The 14,385-nt window shown below is 43.2% G+C and overlaps 1 protein-coding gene across 1 annotated transcript; it reads left to right on the forward strand.

Annotated features, from left to right (window-relative positions):
* The first annotated feature begins 424 nt into the window (after positions 1–424).
* On the forward strand, positions 425–14,374 carry LOC148131906 (uncharacterized). Its single transcript, XM_087953602.1, is given in 6 exon segments — positions 425–1,562; positions 2,535–2,667; positions 2,789–2,865; positions 4,320–4,446; positions 12,461–13,973; positions 13,975–14,374. Coding segments are annotated over 6 exon segments (2,916 nt in total). The 5' UTR covers positions 425–563; the 3' UTR covers positions 14,042–14,374.
* The last annotated feature ends 11 nt before the right edge of the window (positions 14,375–14,385 follow it).

Here is a 14,385-nt window from a genome sequence, read left to right on the forward strand (position 1 = left end):
TCAGAAATTTTATATATCTATATACATACACATACACATACACACGTGTATGATGTATGTATATGTTCATAAATATTCTCTTCTTAAGGTCTCTTTAAATATTTCTCTTCAGGGTTTTAATCTTCAGAGATCATCCCTTGACCCCCACACTCAAAGACCACCATCTCTCCGTCCCACAAGTCTGTGGTGCCTTTTCAGTAAAATGGTTTATTCTTCAAAATACTCGCTGAGGGAAATTTTCGGCAAGTCCCAGGCCAGGGAAGTTCATGAAGAAGCGCTCTTATTTTACAAGAAGAAAAGCATCTTTTTTTTAGGTGGCACTTCTGGAAACCTGCCTCACGTTTCTCCTCTTCCTAGAGTCTAGAGAACTTAACTTCTCCTTTAGTTTAAATGTCAGGTCCCTCAGGGTCCAGGACCCCTTTTAACGGTCTCTTCAGAGGGGGCGGAGCTCCCGGGCTCGCCCCTCTGGGAGGAGCGTCCAGCAGGGACGGGGCCATTAGCTGCTACCAGGGTCACCAATCCTGCTGGCCCGGGACGCGGCGCTGTCAGGGACCGAACCGGAGATGTCTCTCTTGCGCGGCATCCAAGAGCTGGCCGAGGTCCCAGGCCCGGCTACGACGGGACGGAGGCGCGGGAGGAAGCCCGGCGTGGCGGCGCTGCGGGCGGCGCTTCTGGGACTGACGGCGGAGCTGGAGAGAGCGGAGGGACCGGGCCTGCCCGGGGATGCCGCGCTCGCTGTGCAGCTCGCCCTAGAGGCGCTACTGGAAAAGCGGCCTCGGGAGGCTGTCCGAGCGCTGCTACAGGAGGAAGGGCGCGCCCGGCCGAAGCGGCTGATGGTTCTGATCCAGGCCCTGCAGAATGAAGGCTGGGCCGAGCGAGGGGCCGAGCTGCCCCTGCAGGAGCTGCGCCCGCTGCTGGAGAAGGCGCTGCATTTGGTGTGCAAGGAGCGGAGTTGGCCGGCTGGTGACCTGAAAAGAGCTCTTTGGATAGGCCCGCTGGAGGAGGAGGAGGATGCTCAGAATGGGACCTTGCCAGAAGTCTCTTTGGAGGGTTCAGGACTGAGGCACAGGTCCCCCCAAGAGTTGCCCGTAGAGAGCTCCCCAAAAGACCCTCACCAGGATCATCTTGTGCCAGGAAAGATTGTGCCCACTGACTTAAAGCCTCACCTTCCAAACGAGGCGGCGTGTGGACTGCAGGTGGAGATGGACGCTCCCTCTTTGAAAGGGACCCAATGGAGGATAACAGAAGACCTTCTTAATGCCTTTCAGGAAGCCACCCGGAGGAAGATGGGTGCTCTGTCCTGCTCCTTGTGGGACCAGGGCCCCCGGAAAATATGTAGCCATCTCCACCAGCTTTGCCGCCAGTGGCTTCAGCCAGAAAAGAAGACAAAGGAGAAGATGCTAGATCTCTTGATCTTGGGGCAGTTGTTGGCTCTCCTGCCTCCAGAGATGGAGAGCTGGATCCGGGAATGTGGAGCAGAGACCAGCTCCCAGGCGGTGTCCCTGGCTGAAGGTTTTCTCCTGAGCCAGGCAGAGGAGCAGAAGAAGCAGAGAGAGATGCAGGTGAGAAACCTTCACTTATCAAAATCAAGATGGAAACTCAAAGAATGACCATATGTTGAGATACCTCCGTGTTGTGAATATACTAACTAAAGAGATTTTTATTTTATTTCTTAAGAAAATTTATATGACACCCCACTCAAAGTGACTCTGGGCAGCTCATAGAAATAAAAGAAATAAAAAAAAACACCAATAAACCCCCACATGCCCCTGGCAACAACAACCATACCAACCATTCTGTATCACCCTGGAGTCCTTAGGCTCCACTGACTTCCTTAAGAGATGAGATCCATAAAACATATCCTGTTTTTCGACTGGTGGGTTGAGTAGATGTAATTAGTAAAAGAGAGTCCTTCAAATAATCTGGCACCAGCCCATGAAGGGCTTTAAAGATGACAACCAGTACCTTGAATTGGGCCTGGAACCAAATTGGCAACCCATACAACTCCTTCAAGAGAGATGACACCCGTGCACCTAAACTTGCACAAAATCAATGCGGGTTGCTGCATTTTGAACCAAATTGAAGCCTCTGGATAGAGTACTTTTCAAGGGCGGCCCATGTAGAATGAATTGCAATAGTTAAGAGAGAGTTGGTGACTGAGCAGGGCTTGTTGGTCCAGGAAAAGGCATTACTGACAAGTTATCAGCAGTTCACAAAGGCCCGGATCATGACTCATGACTGCCATCTGCTCTTGGAGCAGGAGTTGCAGATCCAGGAGAACCCCCAGATTATGTACCAAATCCACTTGGGGCACTGCAATCCCACCAAGCCAAATATGGCAATTCTCTATGGATCAAAGAATCCCAAATCCAAAGTCATTCGGACTTGCCAAGGTTCAGTTTCAGCCCATTGCTGCTTATCCAGTCCTTAACAGCCACTTAACAATTTAAAGTCTAGACAAATTATTCCATTGAGTAGACAGAATCTGCTTCTTTTTTGTAAGATCTCCTATTTGCTGTTCTTTGTTTCTCCAGGTCCACCAAGTCCAGAGTTCCAACTTGAAGTCAGTCTCTGAAAATCCCAAGGAAAGGAAGGATCTGCCAGATCCTTTCCAGGAGCTGCTCCTTAGGGGGATCTTCCTTGAAGATCAAAGGCATAACACCTCCAGTAAGATAAGTTTCTTCAAAAAGAAGGCACTTTATTGTTCTTTGGGCTGTATTTGCAGAATGCAAATCTCAAATGTCAGTAATTCTGTTTATAAAAAATGCCACTTATGTTTATCTCATAGGGAATGAAAAGTCGGCATTCCTAAGTGGTTCTCCTTTTTCTGGTGGAGTTGAAAGACCAGTTGAACTTCTGACTCAGGTAGGAATGAAATGTCAGGAAGGATAGAGACATTGGTTGGAGATCTCTTGTTATAGGCTCTACATGTGATGTTGCTGGTTCTGAGCTACGTGAAATTAGGATTCAGCTTGCTGGTCAGTAATGCTTACCCTAGCTCCCCTCTCGACACTGATGTGGGTCTGACAAGAAGCCAAAATTGGTCATCTGAATGTTGGTAAAGGTTCCCCTTGCACTTATGTGCTAGTCATTTCTGGCTCTTGGGGGGCAGTGCTCATCTGTTACAAAGCCGAAGAGCCAGCGCGTCCGAAGATGTCTCCGTGCTCATGTGGCTGGCATGACTAAATGCTGAAGGCGCACAGAACGCTGTTACCTTCCCACCAAAGTGGTCCCTATTTTTCTACTTGCATTTTTACATGCTTTCGAACTGCTAGGCTGGCAGAAGCTGGGACAAGTAACGGGAGCTCACTCCATTACACAGTGCTAGGGATTCTAACCGCTGAACTGCCGACCTTTCTGATCGACAAGCTCAGCATCTTAGCCACTGAGCCATTGCGTCCCCTATCTGAATGTTGATAGCACCTCGCAAATCAAATCCTTTTGGCGAGCTCTTTCCACACTTTTGTAATATTGTTGGGGGGGGGGGGCAAGATTGATCCCCAGGGAGACCTTGCAATGTATCAGTTAAAATGTTAGAAAAGATCCCACGAGTATGTCCTCCTGCAGTTGACATGTAGAATGAGAATCAGTCAGAGGCTATCCGTGAATTGATCCAGAAAAATATTGTCTGCATTCACAAAAGGACCCTGGCAGTCCTGCATACTCAGGATACTTCATACACTGGCCATTTCCAACCAACTACAATAAAACGAACATAATTAAAATAGAGTACAATACAGGATAACAATAGTGAATAGTGTATCCAAATAACTCTAATCTGATAGGTTATCTTGATAGGATTATCCCTGACTATCCTAACTGAAGACTTGGAAAAGCAGGCTTTCTGGAATGCCAACAGGGTGGGAGACACTAACCCCGAATAAGATGGCCCTATAACCAGTGGTGGGATTCAAAAAAAAATTCTACCGGTTCTGTGGGCGTGGCTTGGTGGGTGTGGCAGGGGAAGGATACTGCAAAATCCCCATTCCCTTCCCACTCCTGTGGGAAAGTTATTGCAAAAGCCCATTCCCTCCCTACCCCACTAACCTGCTTTCCAGCTCCGTTCTCCTGTGCAGGACAACAAAGACCCAGCCAATCAGCTGGGATTTGGGAGACACAGAATAGATGGGGGAAGGGCCAGTCAGAGATGGTGTTTGCCGGTTCTCCGAACTACTCAAAATTTCTGCTACCGGTTTTCCAGAACTGGTCAGAACCTGCTGAATGCCACCTCTGCCTGTAACCCACTACAAATCTCTGCTTTGGGAATTCTTGAAAGAAAATGAAAGAATTTCTAAATAAAATTTCTCTGCTTTTTGTAGGTTCTTGTGTTGTTTGAGGAGGTGGCTGTGTATTTTTCCGAGGAGGAATGGTCTTGGTTAAATCCTGATCAGAAAGCCCTATACAGAGAGGTTATGCTGGAAAACTCCAGAATTGTGGCCTTTTTAGGTAAGGCTCCCTGCTTTGTCATTAGATGCTTAGAAGAAATACTTTATGGTCAGATAGATGCAATTTTCTGTTTTAAAAAATCTCCAAACAATCTCGCCTGGCTAGGAAAAGGAGGGGATCTATTGTCTTATTGTTGAGAGATTGATTAAATGGCATTACAGGTAGTCCTCAACTTATGACAGGTTGCTTAATACGTGTTTGAATTAATAACAGTGCCCCAGGAATAGAACTATGACATGCCTAAAATTATCAGCCGCGCAGACCTTTGTGATTGTATCACTAAGATTCAGCCACTTTGGAAGTGAAGCGGTGACTATTTGGGGCCCTCACCAAGTGTCTGGAGTCATGTGATTGCCCTTTGGTACCCCAGAAGCCACCCATGCTTACGATTTTTTTATTTTGAGGCTCATGTGATTGCAAACAGCCAGGGACTGAACAGCAAGTCTGTGGTCCCCCCCCCCGACGTGAGCATGTGACATCCAAGGACTTTGCAGCTGGCATGCCTTCACTTGCCAAGGTCACATGAGGGATCGACATCCAAGACAGGTGCACCTCCCCCCCATTGCTGTTGCATGCACAACCAGCGAAGCAAAGTGTTACAAGAAAGGTAAGTACTTTTTCCGTATTGACTTATGTTTGGCTTTAACTTTCCCCCCCCAGTTTTCCTAGAGATTTGTACGGCAGCGTGCATGTCGCATCCTCTTCCTGTCTAATTTTCAATCATATTTAATAGCACTGTTGTACGGGTTTACTCTTTTTAAATTTTTAAAAATTCCAATATTTCCCTTCCTTTAGAAGCAGAAAGCAGCAAGGTTAACCACATGCTTCTGTATTATTTATCATCAAAGCTGACACCTGCCAGAGCATAGAAAAACTCAACCAGTTAGAAGATGTCACGATGTGGAAAGACCTGGCCCACAGAATCGCTAAGAGTCGGACACGATCGAACATTTTATATCAACATCATCATCACTATATTACTGGTGTAATATCTACTGATGGATAACCTTTTTGGGCTCCCATGCCAAAAATTGTGCTTGCACATGCTCATGTGCCAGCACCCAGAAGGCAATGCATGCACCCCTCCACCCCTGCACATGCATGCACAATCTCCCCCTGCTTTTCCCTTACCTGTACTGCACCTCACAGCTGATTTTTGGCCCCTTTGAGGCCTTTTTCAGCCTCCCAGAGGCTTGAGGAAGGCCTTTGCAGGCTGAAAAATAGGTCTGTTTCATCACTTCTGGTATTTTCAAAAATACAGGAAGTGATGAAACACACTCCCATCCACTTTCTCTGGATTTCCAACAGCAACAGAGAGCCAAACACTGTTTTCTCCCCCAAAATACAGTAGCCCTGCATTAAGTCCTCTGCTGCTGTTGGAAAACACAGAGAAAATAGGTGGGAATGTGTGGAATAGCGTCATCACTTGAGATGTTCAAGAAGAGATTGGACTGCCATTTGTCACAAATGGTGTAGGATCTCCCGTTTTGGGGGGGGGGGGTTGGACTAGATGACCTACAAGGTACCTTCCAACTCTGATTATTTGTTATCTGGAAGACTCTCATCACTCTTCCTCTTTTACAGTATTTTTATTTACTTTATATTTTAAAGAAAGGTCAAAGTATTGGAAAATAAATTAAATAAATTCGTAAGTTTATTTAATACACAATGCATATCCAGGGAAAGAAATTTTTGCCAGATAAGAAAAGATGTTCTTGTACTACTTCCCCCACCCTAACACTGAAGATAAATTATTCTGAACCAATCCCTCTCTCTTTCTCTCTTCACAGGACAATACTTTGCAATTATCTCTTGGTTTGGCTGGCAGTGTCTTCAAATCAAAAGAAATTGAGTTCCTCTTCAGCCAAGCAAGGAAGCAAGAAGCAAAGGAAAAACATTAATCTGGATTTGAAGAGGAGTATCATCAAAGCACATGACGAGGGAAAGAAAATGAACATTATAGTGCAAGGAGAAGGACTGGCTCATTCCACCATCTCTGCTATCATCTCCCCTATCCTGCAGGATAAAGAAAGTATCGTGATTAAAGGAGCATCAGAATGGATACCATTATTGCAAGAAACCATTCACAAAATAGAAAACTCTTTTTGGTTTGGATTAAGGATCAAATCTAAAAGGATTCTGATTAGTCTTCTCATTCAAGCTAAGGCACACAACATTTTCCCAGTGCTGAAGGATGAATGAATGAATGAAGCCATAAGCACCGAAGAAGCTGCCCAACGCTTTCCAGATGAACTTGATGACATCATAGCAAAAGACAACTCTTTGCCTGAACAGAAATTCAGCATGAATGAAACCAGTGGTGTGATTCTGCCGGTTCGGCCTGGTTCTGCCAAGCTGGTAGCTCCGAAGATCAGTGGAGACAGAACCAATTTGCTCCGACGATCTGCTGTTGGGCCAATCTGCCTACCCAGGCTCCCATACTGACCTTTATTTCCTGCTTTTGAAGCGCACCTGCTTTGCGCAGCACAGCAGGTTGCCACACGTCAGCTGTTGAAGACACAGGAAGAGTGCAGGATTGCAGGAGGTGAGTAGGAAAGCCTCTGTGCACACGCAAAGTGCATGCACATAAAGTATGCCCACTAAGCCATGCCTACCGAACCGGTGGCAAACTACTTTAAACCCACCACTGAATGAAACAGGCCTTTTGGAAGGAAATCCCAGAGTGGATCTATACACACAAAGAAGGCCAAAGCAACATCTGGATATAAAGTGTTCAGCGACAAGTTCAGTGCAAGTGGAAAATGAAGGAGTAGCACTATGTGACTTTTGGGAAACCTACAGTTACTTCCGTTGCATCATGAATGTTGTAGCAACCTGGCAAGATATCACTGCAAAATGTATACAAGGCATTTGGAAAAACGGTATGAAAAGTTTTGTTTTCACTTACAATTGGGAAAGTTTTGATGAAGATTTGCAAGACATCAATCAGGGCATTTTGTCACTCATAAAATCCCACGATTTAGAGACTCTGAAACATTTGATAGCCCAGACTGAGAGACATAGCTTTCAAATGAAGATTTAAAAGAACTGCAAGACGAATAGGAAGGACAACAGATTGAGGGTGGGGGGAAGACGAGGAAGAAGATTTTGAAGGGGAAAGAGAAAATGTAGTAATTCAGCCCCAAAAGTTACCTCCGAAAGCATTGTCTGATTTTTTTTTCTTATCGCATGAACCAAGGTTTATAATTTTCAGAAAGCAGAGATCCGAATTTACAATGGGTTGAAAAAATGCACAGGGAATTGACGAGATTGTGTGCCGTAGAGTTTAAAAACAGAAAAAAAAAATTATAAATCACCCTTGCTGGATTCTTTAGGAAAGTTACTCCTTTCTCACCTGTACCATCTTCCCCATGTACAAGAACAGAAATCTGTAGATTGTCAGCCATCAATCAGCTACGCCAACCTATCTAACGTCATCGGTACTCAAGACACAGGAAAAGATTAACTTTATGTTTATAGAGTAGACAGTTGTAAAATCTGATTTTGCCCTTTATTTTTGCACAGTAATACAATATTATGTCTATAATAATAATACCTGTATTTTCTTTTGTTACATATAAATTATTATTAAAATGTTTTTACTGTAAAGCTATAAAAAGTTCAGTTCTTTGAAAGATAACAGAAATCGATTACTGAATGAAAGATGGTTGAAGGGGGAAAAGGGTTCTGCATTGCTCTGTTCTGTTCTGTGCTGACGCTTGTATTGTTAGGGCCAATTCTTGGGTTTGGGAAAATTAAATATGATGCCCTGTAATAGCCTACTCAAACTAGCCCAATAGTAGCAACTCTAATCTAAAGGTGGCTTACAGCTAGCATTTTAAGTTCTCATGCCACATACAGTTCAGTAGTATTGTATTTATTCTTACATACAGTAAAGATTTTAAGACAATTTTTGCTGATGAAATATACTTCCCTTGCTCCCATTGTGTAGAAGAATGCCACCAAGGGAAAAGAAACTTCTCTATACCACCAAAGAAAATTCTGCTAACTTGTATACAGTGCAGTATAAGACATTCTAATGTTAGGGGTGGCTATCCTTTATAAGTCCTCATATCTCTACCTGTGGCTTATTTGCATACTTTATAGGGGAATTTTTTGTGTGTGTAGCTTCAGATGATACAATGATGTAATTCAAAGTTATCTTTCTAAATGAACTTTAAGTCAATCTTGAGTCCTATAGTACCTGGACAAGTTTATTTCGTTGTCTTTGCAATACTTTAGGGAAGTGGCTTGCCAGTTCCTTATTCCTTGAGCTGATTGAGGTTTGAAACTTGAGACTTTTGAACCATATGCAGTCTTCCTCTACAACTTGCTGTCGAATTGTATCAGTGTGTCAAAACTTTAAAATTAAATATACAAATAGTTAAAATTTTAATTTAATATCCACAATGTACTATATTGAATCAAATTCAGTTTTGGAACTGGCTATGTCTATTTCTTAATTCTGGTCCTACCAACGTTTGGAAATTTTCCAGAAAAACCACTCAGAGGCCTAAAATGAAGGATACTTCCATTTAAAATACAATACAGTATTGTACTGTACATATTATACAGTAAATACAGTAAAATAAATACTGGAATAAGTACAGTACATTGTAAATTTAGTGAAATAATTTATAGGACAGTAATGAAACACTACCTTTTTACAAAATGCATAGTTTTGATTTTAAGATCATTTGTTTCCTGTCTTACATTTTCAATCACATACAGTACATACACTACAAATAGTAATTTCAGATACATTTCTGAGTTTTTCTTCTTATATTGTACATTATAGCACAATCCTAATCTTCTTCTTAAAGAACCGAGGTGAATTGGAAATGTTTCTGTGGCTAGTATTATTTTCAATTAATAGTGGTCGATTATTTAAAACGTTTTAAGGTTTTTGTTGGAATCTTTGTTTTGCAGTATGGTACTGTAGAGACAAATGCTTAACTTATAACCTTAATTGAACACAGAATTTTTGGTCATAATTCCTTGAAGTCACTAAATGGGGTACCATGTGACTGCTTTGTTCAATACCCCCAATCCTGGCTCTCCCTTTTGCAGTTATTAATCAACCACACTTCATAAAGCAGAACATCTGGTGTTTGGGAGGCTGTGGTTTAGGTTTGCATCAGTGGTGGGATTCAATTTTTTTTACTAGTGGTTCTGTGGGCGTGGCGTGGCGTGGCTTGGTGGGTGTGGCAGGGATACTGTAAAATCTCCATTCCCTCCCCACTCCTGGGGGAAGGTTACTGCAAAATCCCATTCCCTCCCTACCTCGCTAACCTGCTTTCCAGCTCAGTTCTCCTGTACAGGACAACACAAGAAGACCCAGCTGATCAGCTGGAATTCGGAGGCAGAGAATAGATAGGGGCAGGACCAGTCAGAGGTGGTATTTGCCGGTTCTCCGAACTACTAAAAATTTCCGCTAGCGGTTCTCCCGAACTGGTCAGAAGCTGCTGAATACCACCTCTGGTCTGCACTCTATTTCACACACTGCCCTTCCCTCAGCTCATTCATGGCTTGTGCTGTACCTCCCAGGCCTTTCCCACCCCTATACAGCAGAACTTCCAGCAGTTCTAAGGCCTTAGAATTGCTGAAGACCCAGGGTCTTCAGCAGTCTCAGCCAGCTGCCTTCACCACACCAGTTCTACTGTTTTAGTCCTGTATGTGAGCCTTGGGAAATGATGCAGTTGCCCAGTGCTCCTCAGAATCTGCAGCACACCTCTAATCTTCGAGCATCTTTCTCCTGTTAACAGATCCTCATAGCCTATTTGAGGCAGTTCCAGGGCTTATGAGGCCTTATTCCTTAAGCAGTTCCAGAGAATGTTCTCATGTGGCCTTTGGAGCCTTTAGAAGCTACATAAGAGGGAGTGCCCTCGTGTGGCCTTTGAAACATCTGGAGGCTGTGCAGGACTATGCCCCATTCTTGTGAGGATTCTGGAAGCTGTGTGAGAGCATGTTCCATTCTTGCATGGATTCCAGAACCCCAAGAGGCTGATGTGAGAACATATTCTGTTCTCATATACTTTCTGGAGAACAGACGACACATGAGAGCGTGTCCTATCGCCCACCTCCGAAGGTTCTGGAGGTTGCATGAGAGCATGCCCTGTTGTAGTTTCCAGAAGACCCAGAGGTCATGCAACAGCACACTGTTCTCACACGACTTCCAGAGCCTATGCGAGAACCTCTTCCACAGCTGTTTTTAGGAAAGAAGGCCTTGTGCAACCTGGAGCTGCCTCAGATACACTATGGGGGCCTCTCAATAGAAGGAGAAAGTCACCTGAAGGTAAGTGACATGCAGCCCTTTGCCCTGGAGGTATTCATCCCATTTCCCAAGGCTCACGTGCCATGGAGATTGGCACAAGGCAGCATTTCTGAGCGGCAGTGGTGATGCTAGGGCTGAAGTTGAGGCCGGGATGGTAGCAGGTAGCTAAGACTGCTGAAGACCCCTGGTCTCTAGTTCAAGTCCAAGCTTGGTGCAGTTTGGAGCCAAGTGCTACTAGTGAGGGCAGCCTAGGCAGGGTGAGACAGGCAGCTGGGTGTGACTTGCAGCACCTCTATGGTAATAAGAGTAGGTTTGCTGCAAAGCACCCACATTTTGGTTATGTGACCTTGGGGGGCACTGCAATGGTTATAACTTTGAGCACTGGTTGTAATTCTGTTGAGCACCATCGTAATTTCAAATGGTTGCTGAACAGATGGTCGCAAGTTGAGGAATATTTGTACCACAGTAACTTTAAATGTGTACAAATATTATGTTTTTTCCGCCTGATATAGAAAATTGCAGCTTTTTTGTTACTGTCTATAGATCTGATTTTTATTAAGGTACAGTATTAATTTAAACTATTGGGGGAGGGAACATTAACACTTTCCCCAGCAGTACTGCACAGTATGTGTTGTTTCATTTAACAACTTTAAATGACTGAAGGAAAACTGCAAGCCCTCATTGTGATTCACTTAATGACTACTGTAAAAATGGTTGTAAAAACAGATCTGGTCACATGTTTGGATTTGTGAACATAATTTAATGTGGAAATTCTGGACAAAATTGTGGTTGTATGTTGAAGATTATCAGTAAATATAAATGACATTAACAATATTAAGTGCTGTTGTGTTCCCCAAATCCCTCCTTGTTTCTCTATTAACTATTGTTTTTACCACAGTTAATAGCAGGTACCGTATTTGCCGGCGTATAAGACGACCCGGCGTATAAGACGACCACCACCACCACCGGAAACGCCCTCCAGAAATCCCCGGGGCTGCAGCGGGAGGGCGGAGTGCCAGGGGCCGTGGGAGGAGCAGAGAGGCTGCAGCCTCGGGCGGAGCGAGGCGAGCGGGATTCGAACCTGATTCAGAGAAGCGGAAGTGGAAGCGACGCAGGGGATCCGGGAAGCCAGAGGCGCCTTCGCTGCGTCCAACAAGCATCCGAAAGCCGGCAGTGGATATACCGGCGTATAAGATGACCCCCCCCACTTGGAGGCATGTTTTTCGGGGCAAAAAAGTCATCTTATACGCTGGCAAATATGGTATTTCAAGACAGATAAGAAATTAGATCTAGTAATTATAAATCCTTGCTCACATGGTTCTACTTGTTCACCTCTGGAATGTATATTACCAGCATTTCCCCCGATTTCTCACTTCCTTAACTGAATTCTGAGATTTCATAACAATCCATAAGCAGAATTAATTTATTCAGCGAAATGGTGTAACAGTGCAAATGTCTGTTTTATGTAAACAAATGCATTTTTGATGGTTTAAGCAGCTCATAAATAGAAATGATCCACTTCTATACTGTGCAGTGTTATACATATGGACATTATTATGTACTTGTTACTCAAACTCCAAATTTGTAAGGCTTAGATCAGAGTATTTGTTGGTTAGCGGAACAAACTCATTTCAAAATAGTGGAGAATATATGGCAGAATTTCACTAGGAAATTTATATGTATTCTTACTTTGCTTCCTCTACCTTGCCTCAATTTTTCATTCATTCTTTTTCTCTTAAGGAAATTGCATTCAAGAGAACAAGGAAGCCTTCCAAATGTTCAGGCACAAGAAGAGAAGGGAGGAGTTTGCAAATTCAATGGAACCCAAAGAACATGAAATAAATCTGTCAAAAAATGAGAGTAACAGTAACTCAACTTTCCCATCCACTGAAATCCAAGGCTTTCTTCCCAGAAAATATCAAAATGAAAAAATAAATGTGGGAAGCACGGAAACATTTGAAGAGGGCTCAGATTTATGCAAACATCACACAATTAGCACTAAAAAAGAGAATGTATACCAAAAGGATGAAAATGGCTACAATTGGACTTCTAATCTTTCTTTATGTGGTGAAACAAACATGGGAAATGAACCATGTCAATGTGCAGAGAATGGAAAGCATTTAAATGATAGCAGCTCCTTTGCTTCCAGTGAAAGAATCCATTTCGGAGAGAAACCGTATAAATGTATGGAATGTGGAAAGAATTTCAGCAAGCGCAGATATCTTACTTCCCATAAAAAAATTCACACAGGAGAGAAACCATATAAGTGCATGGAGTGTGGAAAGAGCTTTACGCAGAAGGTTACTCTTAATTCCCATCTGATGATTCACACAGGAGAGAAACCATATAAATGTATGGAATGTGGTAAGAGCTTCAGAAAGACCACTCAGCTTACTTCCCATCAAAAGATTCACAGAGGCGAAAAACCATATAAATGCACGGAGTGTGGAAAGAGCTTTACCCAAAAGGTTACTCTGGATTTCCATAAAATGATTCATACCGGAGAGAAACCATATACATGTATGGAGTGTGGAAGGAGCTTCCGGAAGAGTTCTCGTCTTATTTCCCATCAAAGGATCCACACAGGGGAAAAACCATACAAGTGCACGGACTGTGGAAAGGGCTTCAGCTTGAGCAGTTCCTGTACATATCATAAAAGGATCCATGCAGTTGACCGAATGTATGAATGCATGGAATGTGGAAAGAGTTTCAGCCAGTGTAGCTATCTTAATTCTCATAAAAAAATTCACACAGGGGAGAAACCATATAAATGCACAGATTGTGGGAAGAGCTTTAATCAGAAGTGTAATCTTAATTACCATAGAATGATTCATACGGGGGAGAAACCGTATACATGTGAAGAATGTGGAAAGAGCTTTATCCAGAACTTTCAACTTACCTATCATAAACGGATCCACACAGGGGCGAAACCATACTCGTGTTTGGAGTGTGGAAAGAACTTCAGATGGAGTATTCAGCTGACTTCCCATCAAAGGACCCACACGAAGGAGAGACCGCATAAATGCACGGAATGTGGAAAGTGTTTTAGCCAGCGCTGTAATCTCAGTTCGCATAAAAAAATCCACACACAGGAGAAGCCATATCAATGCATGGAATGTGGAAAGAGCTTTACTCAAAAGGTTACTCTTCATTCCCACAAAATGATCCACACAGGGGAAAGGCCATATCCATGTATGGAGTGTGGGAAGAGCTTCCGGAAAAGCAGTCAGTTTACATCCCATCAAAGGATCCACACGGGAAAACCCATATAAGTGCATGGATTGTGGAAAGAGCTTTGTTAGGAATCTGTACACCAATTAGTTGGGTTGGCAATATATAAACCAACAATGTATGTTTGTAGCTTTAAGACAAAATCACTGTATTGATTTATACTATATTCCGATTGGTTGATTATATTGCAAATTACCATAAGAGGGAGCTAGAGATCATAGCTTGCTCTCTCTGACATTCTGTTGCTATCTAAGGTTCTCTGTTGTATTTATGCTGTGCTTATACTTTGATATCTTTGTTTAATGTAAATGACAAAGGCAACCAGTAAGAAGACTTCGTAATTGGATGTTCTTTGGACTGTTAAACGTATATGACCTGGACTGTTTATTGGTCTGTGCTATTTCTTAAAGTAAACTTTTAACTCAATTTAGTGT

Source organism: Notechis scutatus, chromosome 2 (genome assembly GCF_049901735.1).
Source record: "Notechis scutatus isolate UNSWTSFEM ecotype Mainland chromosome 2, rNotScu1.2, whole genome shotgun sequence".
In the NCBI taxonomy this organism is placed as follows: domain Eukaryota; kingdom Metazoa; phylum Chordata; class Lepidosauria; order Squamata; family Elapidae; genus Notechis; species Notechis scutatus.